Source organism: Ixodes scapularis, unplaced genomic scaffold (genome assembly GCF_016920785.2).
Source record: "Ixodes scapularis isolate PalLabHiFi unplaced genomic scaffold, ASM1692078v2 PGA_scaffold1__304_contigs__length_218370807, whole genome shotgun sequence".
Classification (NCBI taxonomy): Eukaryota; Metazoa; Arthropoda; class Arachnida; order Ixodida; family Ixodidae; genus Ixodes; species Ixodes scapularis.
Genome location: NW_024609846.1, coordinates 28,568,561 through 28,588,570, shown reverse-complemented (window position 1 = coordinate 28,588,570; position 20,010 = coordinate 28,568,561). Strand labels below are relative to the sequence as shown.

Sequence of the window (20,010 nt, the reverse complement as noted above, 5' to 3'; positions counted from 1 at the left end):
GTGAGAGGAGCTTCCACTAGAGAGTTTATTGTATAGACCTTTTCTGCAAGTGCGCCGCCCTCTTGAATTGACGTCACTTCCAGTATGGGCGAAAACATTGTTTTGACTTTGTCACGTTAATAGAAGGTATTTAGGATATAAGCGCAGTCCTCACACTTTTTCGTTTTGCCTCCATTTTATTTTTTTACTATTTGCAGGTTGAAACGTTGGATTATTTTTCCGTCGCCCATACCGGGTACGCCTAGTAGGTGGCTGGGGACGAGAGTACGCAGAAAACGTCTATATATTACGACAGTTTCGCCGAGAGGCTCGGCTTCGTCATATATATACATATTTTAAGCTTTCGACTTTCTTTGATATTTTTCACAAGAACATCTACCGAAGCTCGGAAGAATACGTCTCATTCCAACCGCGTTTCCAGCCTGCCCTCTGGCGCATCCGAAGCGCGCTGCGAGGTCCGTCTGAGATCCACCCGAAGATAAGCCCGCGGATAGGAGCCCACGGCAGCCGCGCTCCTCGGCGCCTCGGCGCATAATCAGTCGCAAGCTGGTTGCCTCCGTTCCGAGAGGGCCGACGGTGTCCTTGCCCTCGTGCTGGAAGTGACACTGGTGACACCGTGCAAGGGTGCTATCTCCCCGCAGTGCGTACCCGTTCCGAACATAGTTGACGTCGTCGTGCTCAAGCGCGGTACAGAAAGTAGCAGTGCGTCGACGCTCGCGGATGCTTCGTGCCAGTCTCGTGCCCCCCACGGAAAACCATGTCGAAAATTAACGCGTCACCGAGATTCGTTACCGTCCAGCAAACGGAAGAGAATACCGTCACCGTTTCTTCCAAAATCTAACCAACGTTACTTTAGATTTCAGTATTTGCCAGCGATAAACCGCAGTTGCAAACTTCGGGGCAATTCAACTTTTTAAGAGCGAGTGGACAATATTTTTATCCTTCGTTTATCAAGTTTGTAGGTCCCTATGGTGCGCGACTATTTAAGGGGATCGAGAATGTCACTTATTTTAGTCCAGCATAACGACTAACGTAATTTGATAGACAATACCGTAGACAAAAAACGAAATTACTCGTAGCTTGTTTCCGGATCTAACGAATACATTCGTGAGTTACTGAAAAGAGTGAGGGGATACCAGTAGCGCGGTTACCTGTAACACGTGACTTGCAAGGCTGCTCTCGGCATCCGCGACGTGACAACGTGCACCGATGCAGTCTGTGCCGAACCCATCAGCCGGCGCAGACGGACAGCCTGCAGACCCCGGAGGACCGGCGCCAGCCGAGATGGCCATCAAGGAAGCACAGCGATATTTCGGGTGAGTCCGGCGGCCGCTTCGAAACGGGCTGCTTGCTCGCGAAGCGGATCCGCTCCTTTTCAACATCAACTGCGACTGAATTTGTATTGCATCTTTAGGCAACCGCTCTCGAACGCGGTTCAATCGCCAGTGTGAATACACCTTGAGCGCAAAAAGAAAATACATCTTTATTTGAAAAAAAAAAAAAAAAAAACCTTGGTAGAAGTGGAGATGTTAGCGGCTGTAGTGCCAGCGCCAGCTATACCCCAGACCATAGATTAAAATAATGAACAATATATATAAATAACTTACTTAAAATAGTTACTTATATACGATAAAATAGTCGTATATAATGTACAATGTCCCAAAGCCAAACCTCACAGCACTATCACCCATCCCTGGTGGGGGAGCACCGTCCCCGGACCGAGCACTCGTCTTCGATATGAGGAGGAGGCACAATGTCACTTGGTCGTCAGACCGACCGATTTCTGAACGATGCCCCGATTCCTCTAGAAATGGGCTGCAGCACAGCAACTCTAAGCCAGGAGAGCACTGCACATGAAAACCACCGTGTGAATAATTTTCACTTAGCTTTGTGTTCATCAGAGAGTCTTCAATATCACATTCTGCTGCGCCCTTAGTGCTCTCCAGAGACGTAGGAGTGTCAAGAGGGAGAATGTCCGGTTATCGATGTTGGACATTTGTTGTCGAAGGTGGTGACGTTCGTCTGTATAACGTCGGCAGTTGATGAGCATGTGTTTGGTATCTTCTATTTCGTCACACCTGGTGCACATGGGGGAATGAACTTGTCTTATTTTATAAAGAAAATGATTTCCAAAAGGAATATGCAATCAAAATCTGTGTATCAGGATCTCAGAGACTCTCGAAATGTATCGCGGCATCCAAAACTTCATCGTAGGGTCGATCCGTTCAAGATGGAAGTTTTGGGGAGCGTCTCTGAACCGTGTTGCTTGGAATTTTCGCCCCGATAAATTTCGCAGCATAATTAATCTATGTCCTTTTGTGAAACTAGTTGCGGTCGTACACTGTTAGCAAGTCCCGTGTATTTGGTGAATATTTGGGGTGAAAAACACGCTATTTACACAAATTACCATAAATTTACACGTTGAGTAACGGATAATTCGTTCAAAAATCATGGGAGGTTGTAAAAAACGTGTTTTCGTTCGGTCATACACGCATAACCGTGTAGCCGACCTCGAAAACACGCACCACCGCCGGCGACGACCGCAGCATTGCCGGCTACCGAAGCACCGGAACGCTTGGGGACACACCTAGAAAGGACCGTGGAGTCAAATTCCGCGGAAAGGAACATGTCTCGGAGACAGATAAGCACCAAAAGCCATGTCGCGAGACGGGGCGAACCCCGCGCTTACCGTGCGTGCTGGCTGCCATTGTTTGTGGTCGACAATGGCAATGCGGCTTCCCTTATGTCGCCCTTGTTTGTATTTATATTAGGGGTCTTGATAATTGTTTCTCACACACCAAAAATAAAGTTAGGCGTATAATTACTCGTTCTAAACAGTTACAATGGCTATAAAAAGCGTGCCCTTGATCTGAACACGCGACATTGCAGTTGGTTTCGTTTTGGCTTCAACCCTTCCAACTGCAAGCGAAGGCCGCCGCTTCCCATGCATCCTCCTCAGAATTTACGGCGCTCCGTGGTGTCCAGTGTTTGCTGCATCTGTAGGTCATCTTTAAGTTAGAGCTGACAGAGAAAATTTGGCCACGGCGTAACGCCGATGTAAGCTGGAAGCTAGAAGCGGTTTGCTTTCGTTGTTTTTTATTTGGTCGGAGAAAATCTGGCAACAACGCACGTTTAACATGGCGCCGGTATTCTTTTGGTTGGGCAAGAAGGTTGGAAGGTGCTCGGTTTGCGAGCACATGTAGCGAAGACGTGACCGGAGACGTGCCCCTGTGATGTTCCCGGACGACGGAAAGCATCATTCGCAATCGTCGTGTGTGCTTGGAAAGCGAAGGGTGTCACCGGGTCCACGAGTGCGCAACCACAAGCCAAGGGTCACGACAGCGCTGCGTTTACTTCGGCGATCTCGTTCTGTTTGGTGCAACGCGGCGATGCGACAAAGAGCTGAAGTGTCCGTGGTGTGTGGTGCGGTGCTTGGAGGTAGAAAGCCACACTAACACGGAGCGCGAATTGGTTGCTGTGGGTTTAGTCCGTCGTAATCAGCTGATCCGGTCCAGCTGGTCCGGGAGGACGCAGCGAGCGTTTTTAAAAGTAAATCTTCCCTCGTTCTGTTTCAAAATGTGGAAGTATACCGACGCATACCGTGAGTAAAAAGCTGTGGGTGTTTTCAACAAAATTACGTCGTTTAAATTGAACAATGGACTCCGGATTGTTGTCCTAGAGCTGCCGTTTTTATGCTTCGTGTTGGACTGCGTTTGCACAGCGACGCACACAGCTCGAGTAGATGACTCGGTCCTGCAAACGACCGGTAACAGAATTTCATGGAAACTTAAGTCACCACTGATATTTTCCTTTAAATCTCGTGCGAGTTTGTTGCGCTCATCATGCGGTGTGAATAAATGGGGGCAAGATTTCCTACCTGCCCACAGATGCATGAACTGAGACCATTTTTTGCGTGGTGAACATAGTGCTTTTTCTTTGTTTTGGAAAGGCGCTGGTGCATTTACTATGGTACAATCACTTAGAGTTGAGAAATTGGAGAGAGCGAGCAAGCTTTTCCAACTTTGTCTGTTTTCTATGGCACTGCCCTGTTTCAGTTTCAGTAGGCATATCTAAAAGCGGGTACAAACTGCTCTAAAGCAGGTAAAAAACAGAAGAAGCTTAGGACGGTGCGGACTCCGTGTTTCGCGCTTTTCGTAAGGTGACTGGGTAAATAAATGCTTTTGCGAGGTATGCGGAGTATGCAAGCGATTTTGTTATGCCTGTCGTTTGCGTCTCTCCAGTAAAACGAATAAGATGATCTACAAAGGCGCAATCACAAGCCAAGATTTACAATAGCAGTGCGTTTGCTTCGGTGGTCCGTGTAGTTGTATTTTACTCTGCTCTCTGCAACACCGTGCCATGACGAAGAGCTGGAACGGTCACGGTTTGTGCTGGCCTCCCCGTTGACAGAAACCCGCATCGCCCGCGTCGGCACCGAGTGCGCTTGGGCTGTTGATGCTCACAAGCCACGAATGCTTTCATCCGTGGCTTGTCGCCAGCTGATCCTGCTGCTAAACGGTGAGGAAGCGGCGAGAGTGACCTCTGAAGTGAATGTAGATCCTCGTTCATTCAGTTATCCGGTGTCAAAGTGTGGAAGATGTCCAACGTGTACTGAGGGCGGGAACTACGAGCGTTTTGCCTTGCTTTTATAACCGGAACCAGAGCAACGAGATAACAGCCTTGCGTACTTAAAAATGACGGAAGCAAAACGTTTCAACAGGTCGAATACGTCACCGGGGTTGTAGGCGAGACGGTGTACACTGTTTAAACGCTTGCAGTATCCACGAGTGGTACCAGGAAAGCGACGTCAGCAGAGAAGGAGCTCGCCATTCAGCATAATGCAGAGCTACGGGCCCGTGTATATTCAAAGTTCGGAATGGTAACAGCGTGGCAGTGTAAAAAAAAAAAAAAAAAAAAGAAAGAAAGACGCATTAGCGTTCTACACCAGTGATCACGAATAACACCGGCCACGAACTCCCGAGCCCCACCGCTCCACTCAACACCGACACGACAGACGACAACAAACTGCATCAACACGACCCAAAAGTGAAAGCGTCTGCTCCTGTACTGCAACTAGCGGAAGTGAAGTGTTGAGCACAGGTCCTTCACAAGAATATATAAAAAAATGCTTTGCGCAAGCATCATTTCCGTTTATTATTAATTATATAATGATAAAATCTTAATAATTAAAAAAAATCTGATTCAAGCTAGTCGGACTGCTCATAACACTGGTCTAGCATAAAAATAACAAAAATTTGAATTTCTTCATGACCGGTTTAGGATTTATTGTCAATACATCGTTATCTTTCGCAACGGACGAACATTATAGATTTTGCCTCCATACTTTTTAAATGCAAAGAGTTCTTACATACGGCTGTCCATTGCGCCGTGTTTTGTGTCTTCTTCTATAAATCTGTAACGGTCAGCGACTAAATAGCTCACCCGCACATGCCAAGCTTATATACGCCGCGGAGAGAAAAGCATGTTAAGTAGGAAGTGTCGGGCGCAGTGTCGGGTGTTGTGTTTGTGTATATGTCGGTGATGTGTAATGCGTGGTATTGGTGTTGTGCGTGATGTATGTAGGGGTTGTGTCTACTTGTGATCGGTCGTAGGCTCGTAGCATATTAACAAACTTTTTTTATAGACTGCTAGAAATCCCGCTAGGTGGCGGAAGTTACCGCCCGATTTCAAATAGTTTGCTCGAGTTATTTGTCCATTTAAGTTCGCTTTTCTGTCTAGCGGCTCGATCGTAGCTACCGTAGCTACCGACGCCGCCGACCGCCGACGACGCACGTACGTATTTTTGCGCGTAGCTACGTCCGCCGCTTGGAGACTGTTTAGTGTGTATAAAAGACATCGAAGGAGAACAAACGCCGTCCTGTGTGCTTTCAATTCAGCCGAAAGGCGCGCGGCTTGCTGGGCTCGTCCCTCGCCTGTTCTCGGCTGCTGGCCGCCATGTTTTATGAGCACGCTCAGCCAACACGCTGAACCGTGCTTAGCGGAAGAAAAACACGGTGTATCGTGTTAAGTTTACACAGCACCTCATGTGTAGACGAAAAACACAGATGGCTGCGTGTAAAACGAACACGTTTCGACGTGTCCGCTATGGGACAACGGTTTACACGTCTGGGCGTGTTATTTTTGCTAACAGTGTAGTGTCCAGATTGTGAGTGTTTGTGGCTGCCAGATCAACCGCTTCGTTTCCTTGGATACCAGTGTCCAATAATCCACTGAAATATAATTTGATTTTCCTGTTTCAATAGCTCTCGAAGTATGAAAGGAAATATTGATGGCAACAAAGGAACTTGTAGGCGCTTTGTATTTTATCATGTTCAAAGCAGCCATAAAGTCTGTGCAAACAATCCAACTGGCAGTACCGTATTTTTCTGGCTATAGTCCGCGAACTATACATATTTAAAAGTTGAAATTTTAGGCTGTGCGGACTATCTGCGCGTGCGGAATTTACAGGAGTATTGTTTTACAAGATCGTATATTATTACGAGACGTGACGGATATTGTGAATGAAATAGTTTGTTAGTGGTGATTTAAATATAATACAAGCTTCTTCCTGATCTAAAAAAGTGAAAGCCGTTTACAACTCCCTGTAACACCGAATTAGAGCGCAGCTCTTGAGGAGGAGGAGGGAAGGGTACTGGGGGGGGGGGGTGAAGTGACCTGGGGGGTCACGTGACCTTGGGCGGTCACGTGATCTTGGGGGTCACGTGCCGATGCCGATGATGTCATCAGTGACGATGACGATGCGGACTCCGATGACGTCATCAGCGATGATGACAATGACGATGCGGATGTCGCTGACGTCATCAGTGACGTCACTGATGACGTCATCCGTGACGATGACGATGCGGATGACGGTGACGTCATCATTGACGTCACTGATGACGTCATCAGTGATGATGACGATGCGGATGCCGGTGACGTCATCAGTGACGATGACGTCATCGGGGAGGTCACATGACCTCAGCGGGGGGTCACGTGACCATGGAAGTAGTCACGTGACCTCGGGGGGGGGGGGGGGTCACGTGACTTCGGGGGGGGGGGGGTGTCACGTGACCTGGGGGGTGTCACGTGACCTTGGGGGTCACGTGACCCTGGGGGACGGGTCACGAGGGAGGAGTCACGTGACCTCTGGGGGTCACGTGACCTTGGGATGACCTTGGGGGGGTCGCGTAACCTTGGGGTGACCTTGGTTACGCCAACGCCGACGGCGACGCCGACGCCGCTCAAGCCGGGAACGGGCCCCTAAGAGCGGCGCTCTAAAAGTGAAAGCCGTTTACAACTCCCTGTAACACCGAGTTAGAGCGCAGCTCTTGAGGAGGAGGAGGGAGGGGTACTGGGGGGGTGGTGAAGTGACCTGGGGGGGGGGGTCACGTGACCTTGGGGGGTCACGTGACCCCCAAGGTCGAGGCACGTGACGATGCCCAAGAATCGGGGCATCGTCACGTGACCTTGGGGGGTCACGTGACGATGCCGATGATGTCATCAGTGACGATGACGATGCGGACTCCGATGACGTCATCAGCGATGATGACAATGACGATGCGGATGTCGGTGACGTCGTCAGTGACGTCACTGATGACGTCATCCGTGATGACGATGACGATGCGGATGCCGGTGACGTCATCAGTGACGTCACTGATGACGTCACCAGTGATGATGACGATGACGATGCGGATGCCGGTGACGTCATCATTAGCGTCACTGATGGCGTCATCAGTGATGATGACGATGACGATGCGGATGCCGGTGACGTCATCAGTGACGACGACGTCATCGGAGAGGTCACGTGACCTCGGCGGGGGGGGGGTCACGTGACTTTGGGGGAGGTCACGTGACCTTGGGGGGTCACGTGACTTTGGGGTCACGTGACCCTGGGGAGGGGTCACGTGACCTTGGGTAACCTTGGGGTCACGTGACCTTAGGATGACCTTGGGGGGCCGCGTGAGCTTGGGGTGACCTTGGTTACGCCGACGCCGACGTCGCTCAAGCCGGGAACGGGCCCCTAAGAGCTGCGCTCTAAAAAGCAGACATTTTTCAAGGTGTACCGTGTAGGAAAATATTTTCGTGTCGACATAAGCACCAGGCGCGGAATGCACGGCGTGTGGACTATATGGGCCAGGCGTGGACTACCTAAGCAAAAACTTTTATTTTTGACCCCAAGTTTTACCCTGTGGACTATACACTGGGTGCGGACTCTAGCCCGGAAAATACAGTATCTGTTTTTGTGCAATGTATAAAATCGCTTGCAACATAGAAAATAGTTTCGTATTAGTTGAGCTTGTCGTGTGGAAGTAAAAAAAAACTTTTCTCGACTTTTAAAGATGGAATTACGAAGGCTGTCGTCGAGGATAAATCGTTGGTTGACCCATCCGTGTAAACTGCAGTAATACCAGTCGGAGCATTTATCAAGTATGGAAAGTGTGAGTATAACAGGTACTGATGTAGGAATATTTCCGCAGTTATATGTTCAAAGCGGTGATTCAAATGGGGGCGCAAACCTTGTGAGAATGATGCCAGTATTAGCCATCATTATCTCATGTGCGCTGGAAGGGGTCCTACGACGAATAGTTGCGACGAGTGGATGATCGTGATAGCGAGTCAGAAGACGGAAGAAATGGCAAAGAGTTTCCCGTCCACGTAAGATTGGTATCGTGAAAGCGCGAGCTTCCGTAATTACCAAGGAAGCTGTCGCTCGTGGTACTCCTTAAAAATGTGTCTACTGCGGGCTACAAGATGGTTTAGCCGTGTTTCAAGAGTAAAGGAGAGCCCACACAGTGCTGGAAGTGAGTATGGTATTGACCGTGTAACCGCCGTGAAGAGTTAGAAGTGCCTTCGCAGAACCACCCCATCTTGTTCCTAAGGAACAACGCCCGATATTTACGCATGGCGCTATCTTTCCTTCTAAATATTTCATATGAGCTGTCCAAGACAAGTTTCGGTCGATATATACTCCGAGGGAGCTATGTGGTTTTACTAAGGGCAGAGGTTGCCCACCAAGAGTGAGTTCAAGGCTAACAAGACGTCGCCGTGTAAATAGAAGAACCGCAGACTTTTAGTAGAAATCGATATATCTCCTTCAATCAGAAATTGTTCGATTATTAAAAGTGAAGTATGGAGACGAGTCTGAATGGTATTGACGTATAGGGTCTGATGACCAAATAGAGATGTCATCAGGATACATAAAAATTTAAACATTATCTGGTAATAAACTAGGGAGTTCTGTTAAGATAACTTTAAACAATGTGAGACTTAATACACTTACTTGGGGTAGTCCTTGTGAAACGCAATGCTTAGATGTAAATCCATTGGGTGTTCGTGCATATACCTACCGATCATGAAGAAAATCGCTCATCCAACTGATTAGGCGGTGAACTACTTCTAGTCGTTGTACCTGTTTAATTATGTGATGGTGACTGACAGTATTGTCGAATGCGCGTTGTATGTCGAGAAATACTGCCACTGTCACTTTGTGAATACTGCGCTCGTGTTTTACACAGGTCACGAGATTGAAAACAGAATTCATGGCCGACATAATTTGTCTAAAGCCGGTCATTTGGAAAGCTAATATTCCGCTGGAGTCTCACCACCAATTTAGTCGTTGGAAAACCATATGTTCCATCGCCTTCATTAGTACACTTGTGAGGCTCACAGGTCAATAATATTAGGTGCTTCAAAAAGAGTTTTTAGGATTTAGTACGGGTACTAAAACAGCTTTTTTACAGACCAAGGATATGCGACCACTAACCCAGCATCGATTATATATATCGAATAGGAAAGACACAGCTTCTTTGCCAACATTCCCTATTACAGCCAGGGTGATCCTTTTGGTTCCTTTTTCGGCGAAGTGTTTTCAATGCCCATTTAAGCTCCCTTTGGTTGAATGGCCGATTCATGCTACAGTTATAATCTGTTGGTAATGGGCATGCTGTCTTCTTAGTCGTGTTTGTTATGGACGCTGATATTTGATGTGTGACCACTCTGCAAAATTCTCTCGATGAAGTGCCAGCGCGCGCAATGGTTGACGTTGTAATACTGGTGAATTTAATGAGCGAACTATGCGCCACGCCTGTACCGTTGGGGCGTTTGGTAATATTGAATGCCAAAAACTGATCCATCGGCGTTTTCCCCAATATTCGAGCTCGCGTTTGGTTTTTGTTTGAATTTGTCTGACTTTCGTTGATCTTCAAGCATTTTACTCCTTCGAGCTTTTCGTTGCGCCCGACGTCGTTGAGCGCGTAGCTTCTGGTACGCGGGATTCACTCCCAGATATCCTTGGAGGATAACTAATGTCTGTGATGATGTTTATAGGTTTTTTTTTTATCCCGGAAACTAAATCATCTAGAGTCTTCATGTTTATCATTGTACCATTCTTCAGTGACCCATACTTAGACCAGTCAGTTAAGACTGTTCGTCTATGTTTAGAACAGGAACACAATTTTCTGTAGGATATTGCCGCCCGCATGACCGAGAAAACAAAGCTAGGTCATTGATGTCTAGAAGATTCGCGTTTATTCTTGATCCGGACGTGCCTGTTCATTCCCACCCCGAGCGCGCGACGCTCGAACCTTCTTTGCCTTATTTTCGAGATAGTGGCGCACACTAGATAAGGAGCTGAGTGGGACCTTGTCGAGTCAGTCTTGCTCTCGCTTACTGTTACGCCGCCAAATCGTCGCCCGCCTTCTGGATGTCTCGACGCTCGTATTTTATTTTGTCGGGCACAATTGTTCGCCGATTAGACCTTTATTTTAGTCAACTGTTCATACTGTCGTCTCCTTCTTTAATATTGATCTGAATATTTATGCCCTGTTTTTTTCATTTAACGTTTACGTACTGTCCCTTGGCTTGACGACATCCGCACTTGGAGGAGGAAGTTTGCGCAAAGTTGGTTTTTTATGAAAAAGTTCCTTTGTTTAGCTACATGTGCGGACTGTTTTCGTTAAAATCCCACATAGGTTAACACATGGCGTGAACAACAGTTTGCACAGTGCGGTTCACGGGGTGTTGGATATTCTTTGTGGTGGTGAGGACCTACACAGATCTTGCAACGACCAGAGCTGCGGCAGTTGTGTGCTGGGTGGCCATATAGCATTGGCAGTTGTAGCATTAAGTGGGTGCCTCGCAATGTTCTTGTATGGGGAAGCTGCTGAATCCTAGTTTGATTCGTGCAGGTAGTTCTAGATCTTCTCAAGATCTCAGGATAACTGTTGTCATAAAGATGCTTTGCTACGTAGCCATCTTCCCGTCGAATGTACTTCATTTGTCGTTGTGCGGAAACTACTCTGTCCTATCGCAGATATTCCAGGAGTTGTTCATCAGTGTAATCAATTGGCCTACCCCAGATTTTCCCCAAGTTTCTATAGTATGACAGTGGCAGAGTAACATCAACTTCGATTCCTGCAAGGACATTGAGTTTTAGCAAATTATTTGCTGCTTCAGCGGACGCTACAGTAACTAATAATCGTTTTTTGTCAATGCGCTGAGAAAGCACTTTCTCGTGGGATGTTGCGACAATTTATTGTGCCAATCTATTAGGATTGACCTTCAAGAAGAACTGAGAGGGATCACTGAGTTTGAACAAAACTGGTAGTGTAGCCTTCCGTGTAATCTTCTTGTAAACCACCTGAGTGAATGGTGCCTCCTCATCAGTGATGGACTGCTGATGTTCTATGGACTGAGCGAGTGGCTTTTGATACTCATCAGCTCGCTATTTTCTCGGTGGGGCGTCATTTTCTTGTGAAAGACTAGAGCCCGAGTCATGTGATGTTGCAGTTGTGACTACAACGAGTTGGGCGGCACGTACGACTGTTGAGGAAGCATGTTCGTGCTGTACGGGGACAGTGGGGCTAATGACGGATGTCATCGCCCCTGCGGCCGGTAGTACTAGTAGAGTTATTAGTGGCCACTAGTAGGTATAAATACTGTAAAACTTGCAGAGTCGTAGAAAGAACACGGCGTTTTTATTGTACGAGGGATAGTCGTTTTTTTCTTTGAGAATTGAATGGCTGTCAACCAAATTAGAGCATGCCTCTCTTTCGTTGTAGTATTGAGTAGATGTTTATTGACCCTTCCGGGTAAATAAATATAAAACGACTGTCTAAATAAAAAAAATATTTAGGCAGTATTTTCTACGGGAAAAATAATAAGTAGCGTAAAATAAGGTTTCGACGATGCGTAGTTTATATTTGCGGTAGAAATAAAACAAAAAAAGACAATGTTGAGGGTGAGGCTTGGACGAGTTGGTACGACATACTTCGGGATTCAAAAGAACGCAAAAGACGAAAAACCACACGAAGAAGCCACACGGACGCAGCGCTGCGTCCGTGTTACTTCTTCGTTTGGTCCATCGTCTTCTGCGCAGTTCTGAATCCCAAAGCAAAAACACATCGTTTGTTTGTTGTTCTTTTTTTTTTTGGGGGGGGGGGGGGTGAGGGGGGCGGGTGGCAGGGGGCCATGTTGAAGACGTGTTGAAGACTAGTGCCGCCCCCTTCCGCGTGATACTTCCTCTGTGGTTCCAGCCTTTGGCGAGCTGTTTTCATATTCATGAAACCACTTTCAAACAGAGTTTTCGCGTTTAAATCCACATAGAACAAAATGTGACATTTTGTTTTTATGATCTTTCAGCTCTGAATGAAATATTTTTCCCAGAGCATCCAGGATGTATCGATAAAGAAGTGGAACCAGACAATAATTATTTGCAAAGAAAAGAACGATGTTTTTAGTCCTCGTACGCCGTTTGACCTCTGAAGGAACGTTCGCTCAAAGGATCGAAGCGAACGAGACTCGGGACATCGTTTTCCGACGTGGTCAAGGAACTTCGTAAACCAAGGAGGTAGGCTTGGGATAGGAACAAATTTATATTACTTGATTTTGTTTGAGAACATAATTTTCTTGTCCTACCGGTTCAGAAGAGAGGCTTTATCTTGGATCTAAGGTCCCGCTTTGTGGACGAATCCTCGAGGGTAGGGGCATCGTGAGATCTGGTTTGCTACTATATTTCTTAAGGAAACCAACCTCGATCATATCATTTGTAGCGGATTGCGTTTGTAGTTGTCGTGGCTTTAGTGTTCCTTTGCAAAACTATATTTATTTTACAGTTACAAGAGATGGTAAAGTGTGGGGCGGCGGGACCACAGCTGTACCATAGATTGTAAATTGCAAATGTCCCGCCCAGTCATCATTCTTCAAACTTGTGAAGAGTTGTCCCCTGTTTTTTTTTTTATTTACTGGAAGGGTTCATAAACGTTTACTCAATCAATCAAGATGTCGGCCCATCCAATGGGCGCCGAGCCATACCTGCTGACCCGAGCTCGCACGGTTCGCTCTGTGGCTCGTGTCACGCCGCTCGTGGATCACTCCTGTCTCGCTCGCTCCACGAGGCAGGAGCCGCTACGCTGCCGGCTCACTGTAGCAATGCCGGTAAGCACCCCCTAGCTCAAGAAACGATTGAAGACGCTATTAGAGGGATGCTAAACCGAAATCTGGATTCCACAAAACACGGCGGCCAAAGCGTGCAACGGGAGGCTACAAACATCAAAACATCACTCCTACATCGATATCTCGAACGGATGACCGTGTTTTTTTAAAAAAAAAGGAGGCGCATTTGACAGATATATTTATGTCTTGTTTCTCCGAGAAGGAGAGGGAACGGCCTCGCGTCTTCTCCGCCTCACCGCCTTGAGGAGGGGGCGAAGAGAAGAGAGGAGGAAACGAGATATGTTAGACGTCACGCGCCTCGTCGGCTTCGTTCAATCTCGACCTATTTTTCCAAAAATACGGCCGTCCATTCGAGATATCGCCTTACGAGTAGTGTTGTAGGGATTGTAACGTCCCCGCCTACATATCCTGCATTGTTTTTTTCTTTTTTTTTTTTGAAATCCAAATTTCAGTTCAGCATTCCTTTAAAGCGCCGAGTCGCATTATGTGGGAGTTAAAAATCAACAGTGCCGGAACTGGCTTTGTCTTTTTGTGATGGGCGTGTAATGCTCGTTTTAGCAGAAGGTGGTGGGCTTACCGTTTCTATTGCCGTGCTGTCAGATGGCAGCAAGTACGATGACCTAAGGCTAAGGCGGCCGATAGTGAAGTCGTCTTGCCGGTTCGGCTATGCCAAGGTGAATGTTTTGACTGTTCTTGCAAGAACTTTATACAGGCCATCGTAAGCTGGTTGTAGCATCATGTCGCACGAAGACATGTGTAGGAAGGTCTGAATCTTTGTTAGCCGGCTAACAAAGATTTTCTGTTATTGGAATGATGATGGACGAAGGTTGGCCATATGGGAGAGCGTTCCACGTAGTCGAAGGGATCCGGCAGAGAGCTTTATGGTGAAGCGCAGAACAAATCGCTTGGCAGGCGGAATGGTGTGCCGTAGACTAACTCCGCTGCGCTGCACACAAGGTCTAATTTGAGTGCAGCTCTAATACTCAACATTATGACGGAAAGTCATTCCGTCGGCGATCCTCCGAAGTTGAAGGATAAATGCTGATCTCCGCGCCTAGGTGGAGTTGTCGTTGATGAAGAAAAGACGGCTCTTGGCTAGGCTTACCATATCAGCCACCTTTTAATGGTTAGGGAGCAAAATGTTTGTACTTATTTCTTCGTTTTAATGTAGTCTATTTTATGGGAGCAGCCGAGAAACACTAGTCTAGACTTCTGTTTCTAGGCTGCCGACAGAAAAGCCAAGAAAACTAAGTTTAAAACGAATTACCTGATTTCAAAATTGCGCCTACTAGGTGTCTTTGAAGCTCCTTTGGAATACCGCCACGTCATGAGTTCCTAAGACGCAGCACCAGTTCGCTGCAGCATATCTTGCTCGTGGAGTCGCTTGGTTCTGAATATGACTTGTCGGAGAATGCTAATGCATTTACTCACTTGTATATGTTAAAGGGATTGTCCGGTCAAACTTTGTGTTCGAGACAACAATTGAATATCGTCGTTATTGCCTCAAAACGCATCGACAGTGCAATATCTGAATGTTATAGGCGCCCCTGAATGATTAATTGAATTTTAAACCACTCTAATTGCATCCTAGCGTAAACGACGCTTTCGTCGGCAACATTGAAGCCCTGACGTCACATAACGCAAAACCATAGCATTCCCATCTCGTCATTTGCCTGCGAGTGAACGCCGCAGCGTGCTTCGTTTTTGTTGTTGCGCTCGACTTGTTTCGTGGATGAGTGAGATTTTTCTTGCGCGGTTGGCTGCCACAACCACCGGGCAGCACCTCCGATCCGCGAGACGTGCAGCGACGAGCAAAATGGATCGTCGCCGTGCGTGGGGTGCAAAGGGTTCCCGTCAAGGTCGAGATAACGCTTATGCGCAGCAATAGTCGAAAGAAATGTTCGTCGTCCTTTGTCCCGGGTTTGTTTTATTCTCCGTGTGGTCAGCCATAGCATGCATCTCTATGCATTTTTTTTTTCTTTTGCAATAAGGCGTTGTGTATGGGACTATTTAAAAACTACCATTTATCTCTCTTTCTGCACCATTTCGTGCATTTGCCTTCAGATCTAATGTGTGAGCACACAGTCCTATTTGCCATACACCGCGACCCGATGTTTCATGCCGCTAAACTGTAAAAAAGAAAAAATATTTTTTTGCAGACACAACAGCTGGCGTATTTTCGAGTGTCGTCCTCCCGTGTCGGTCTCAAGTGGTTATGTGAACTTCACACAGTCAAATTTATTGATGATAATAAAAATATATTTAATTACTGACTGAAAATTTGACAACATAAATAGAGGGTTGATCATATTAAAATATACATGATAAGTAAACGCACCCCCAAATTATTTTTAATGTGCTCTGAAAATCTTTTCCGGCACTTTTATCCTAAATAGGCACTTAGATCTTAAACAAAGTTCTGATATTGAAGCTGATTAAAAAAAAAACAAAAAAACACTGTGTGTTCTTGAAGGATATTTAACTTCTCAAACATATGAAGTTTGTTATTGCCTCTTTATGTGATGAACAACAATTTCATGTGTCTGTGGGCTGGACAAAAACGATGTGCACAGAGGCTCGTGGCGGAACTATGACGATTGCGGACGCGTCAGAAAATTACCAATTAAGTACCTTCAATGTCGAGTAGAGTATGAAATACTACTTTGTTGTATTCGACAAAAAATCACAAATTAGCAAGGGCGATGTTTATTTGCAAATCGAATTGAAAGGCATCTTATAAAGGACAAACCTCAAACGCCGAGCTATGCCGAAAATGTTCACTTGGGTATGCGATATTCATATTTCAGGCACGATTTGATCTGAGTACGAAGGTCAGCAATAAAGTGAACAAATTTGAATACCGTTTCCGCATAAATATTCGCCTACCTCACGGTGCTGAGTGTAAACAATGTTGATAAGGAAAACAAGCGTTTTTATTGATGCTCAGTGTTTCTATGAAAAGTAGACTGAAATGATTTGTCCCAAAACTTTCGTGACGTTTTAAAAATAATATTGTTCTTAGCTGAGTTGTGTCGTCATCCTATATATTGTAAAACGTATTTCGTAAAATAGATTTTACTATATATATATGGCAAGGAGGGGCCGTTCTTTAATTTAATGCACTGTACTTAATTCCTAAGTCGTTGTACCAATCACGGGTATTTTAGGCGGCCTACTAGACTGATACCCTTTCGATTCTGGTAAAATATAAGCAAATGAGGTAAGCAAATAGATGTTGAGTTGTATAAACACGACGTTTTGTATGTTAATCTAGCTTTTTTTTTTAACTGCTTCGTCCAAATTAAATATTGCAATTTCTTATTTTGGTACATGAGAATAAAATTGCATTGTGTAAACAATAAAAGCAATACTGTTACTATTTTTTTCATCTTTCAACATATTTCCACTTCTTTTTTCTTTTTCAATTCAAATCCTTAGTGGCGGGCTGGCTGGCGCACTCGCGTATAATAATAATAATAATAATAAAAATTATTATTATTATTATTGCTGTTGTTGTTGTTGTTATTATTAATTATTATTATTATTTTACGGTTGAAATTGCCGAAACAGTGCGAAAAATATATCCTTAATTTAGCGATTCAGACCGGTTTGAACTGTTATTTTTGCTCCCCGACACTAAGCAGGAACTGAGCCGGAACTCTACCGAAAGCCGTAACCCCGGACCCGAACGGAACCGAAAACAAATGTCTGTTCGACACTCTGTAGACCACTCATGAGCCTGAAAACAATATCCGTATCGACCACTTGAAATCTATCTTTGCGACGCATGGCACGCCAAAAATTGTGTTCAGTGACAACGGCCCACAATTTCAAAAAATCGACTCGTCAGTTTTCACAAGACTGGAGCTTCCACCATAAAACTTACAGCCAGAAGTTTCTACAACGTAACGGTTTTGTAGAATCTGCTGTCAAAATAATCAAGCGCAGTCGGAAGAAGACCGATGACGCCTATCGTGCACTTCAGTTGTTCAGTCCCGTAGAACTCGTGATGGGAGGAGCGTAAGCACCTAATTGTCTACAGTCGGATCTTGCCTAGATCGAAAGACTCCGGATCCAGAACTCCCCAGGAATCGGGGGAATTGGGAGAAATAGAACAGAGAGAAAGAGAAGATGAACGCGTGTGGGTTTCAGAAGAAAGACAAACTGCTCACATCCTGACACCTTCGGAAGCGCTCCGCTCATGGATAGTTGAGACCGACCGGGGAGTTGTGAGGCAATATGGAGGACCTTGATTGAGACGCTCACTCCCATGACACAAGAACAATCCGCAGATAAACGATCAACCCCTCGCTATGAAAAAAAGTTGCCTTCCTTGCCTACATCTACAGGTCTTCAAATCACGCGCTGTGGAGATATTGAGAAACCTGTCGACAGACTAGGTTTTTAGATCTTAGAAGGGGAAGATTTTCTAGAAGCTTTTAGAGTGCACTGGGTAAAACCATAGAAGGCGAATAATAAAAGGGAACGACTTGTTCGTCTCCTCAACCTGGCTGGTCCTGTTTTCTCGTCAGCTCGCCGGAACACTAAAGACCTATCACAAAATAAACTACTTAAGTTTGGTAAAAAAAAAAGTATTTTCAAGGTGCGGTTTGACAAAATCTACATGGGCAAGTCATGCTATGTATATGATATCACATCGGATTTTGCTGTTGAAACTAGCAGCTAGCTAGGTCATACCCGAAGAACCAATGCAGTCCTCGCAACAAACAATAAATCTGATATCCTTCAGCTTTCAGTTATCCTTACTACGTAGCGTCATGCCCAAACGTATCGAAATTCATAGCCTCATTGATGGTTGTACAGCTGACATTGTCATCCTCACAGAAACGTGGCTAACTTATAATGTGCATAACAGTGAATTATTTCCTCTTTATATGAACTATAATATCTATCGTCGTTATCGGCACTCGCGAAGATGGCGTTTCCGTTGCTCTAAAAATAACATATTATCCTTTTGCATAAGTCGTAACAATTCCATTGAGTTAATAGTTCGCCTCAGGTCCCATCAGATCCCCACTTCCGAATTAGTCACTGGCGTTCGCTACAGAAAACCGGATAGCAGCGAAGGTTTTGTTGGTAATCTACGACATACCCTTGATGAATTTAGAAGCGCAGATAATAAAGCATCGTTCTTTCTTTTTGGAGACTTCAACTTCAAAGACATCAACGGAACCTCACTCACAGTCATAGGGAAAACTGCCGGAAATGAACCTAAAAGGTTCCTTGATTTAACACTTGACTTCACTCTCACTCAAGTCATTAACCAACCAACTAGACTGGGAAACACACTCGGTCTCTTGTTTTCAACCACACCTGAGCATGTTCAAAACGTCATCCAACTGCCGGGATTAAGTAACGACCAAATCCCAAACATGACACTGTCACTTCCCGTGATCAGAAAAATGCCCACGCCAACATTTATCAAAGATTACGAAAAGGAGACTTTGCATCTTCTACACTGAACTTATCGCCTATTACACAAACTTCAGTGAACACTTTACTTCCAGGACTGTTTAAAAAAAAAAACTGGAATCCATTTTGACATAAGTTGACCGATCTCACGGATGCCTTTGATTCAACCATCTGCATTAGGTCCGATAAGAATTATCCGTGGTTTACAAGACTTTCAAAGCTCTAAACAACAAAAAGAAACACCTCTATAGCAAAACAAAGCGTACTGGCCTCATCCAAGATTAAAAAGCACACAAAAAACTTAAAAAAAAACTATTAAAAAAATCATTAAATATGCTAATACCAAATTTCTATCGGACGACATGCCCTTAATTCTTCGAACGAATCCAACTTGATTTTGGCAGCCCCTTCCACCAAACATTTGTTTTAGGTCGGTGGAATTAACCGACAGGAATTACGACCCTACCAATGGTAGCGACTGCTCAACAGCCCTAAACAGCTTTTTTTTTTTTGTATCTGTGTTTACAGTTGAAAACCTCGACAGGATTTTCTCTCCTCTCATTGCGAATTAACGTCATGCCGCCTGTAATAATATCACCCGCTCGAAGAAGTTCCCTTAGCAACAAACCCAAACTATCATCGTCTGCTGGGGCAAATGATGTTAACTCCGAAATTCTTAAGAACTCTAATAGAATTCTTAACCACATATTTTCCCAATATCTCTCCACTGGCCGAAGTAGAAAAAAAAGAGGAAAATTGGGAATATAGCCCTACCGAAACACCCAATATAACTTTTCGCTATCTGGATTATGAAGAAATCTATCTGGATTCTATCTGAATTTCAGCTTTTCGGGAATTATTCATTTGTTTGATAACTGAATATCAAGTTTTCAGGCAGCAATTCCAGTTTGTTTTCCAGTTCCATAATTCAGACAGTGAAAAGTTATACTGGGTTCTGCGTTAGGGAGTCCCTGCCCATAAAAGCAGTAACCGATCACTCGCATCTAATTACCGTCCAATATGTTTGCCCAGTGTTCCATCAGATTTTTTGGAACATATATTCAGTTCTAGCCTAATCAGTCACCTTAATTAGATTAATGATCTGTACCCATATCAACCTGGCTT

At 45.3% G+C, this 20,010-nt stretch overlaps 1 protein-coding gene across 1 annotated transcript in view; it reads left to right on the top strand.

The window, feature by feature from the left end:
- Positions 1–639: 639 nt before the first annotated feature.
- LOC120844926 (scoloptoxin SSD14) overlaps positions 640–20,010 on the top strand; it is a 63,609-nt gene continuing 44,238 nt past the window's right edge. Inside the window, exon 1 of the mRNA XM_040216946.3 lies at positions 640–1,316. Within this exon, the coding sequence (XP_040072880.1) occupies positions 1,210–1,316 (107 nt within the window). The 5' untranslated portion in view covers positions 640–1,209. The remainder of the gene's footprint in view (positions 1,317–20,010) is intronic.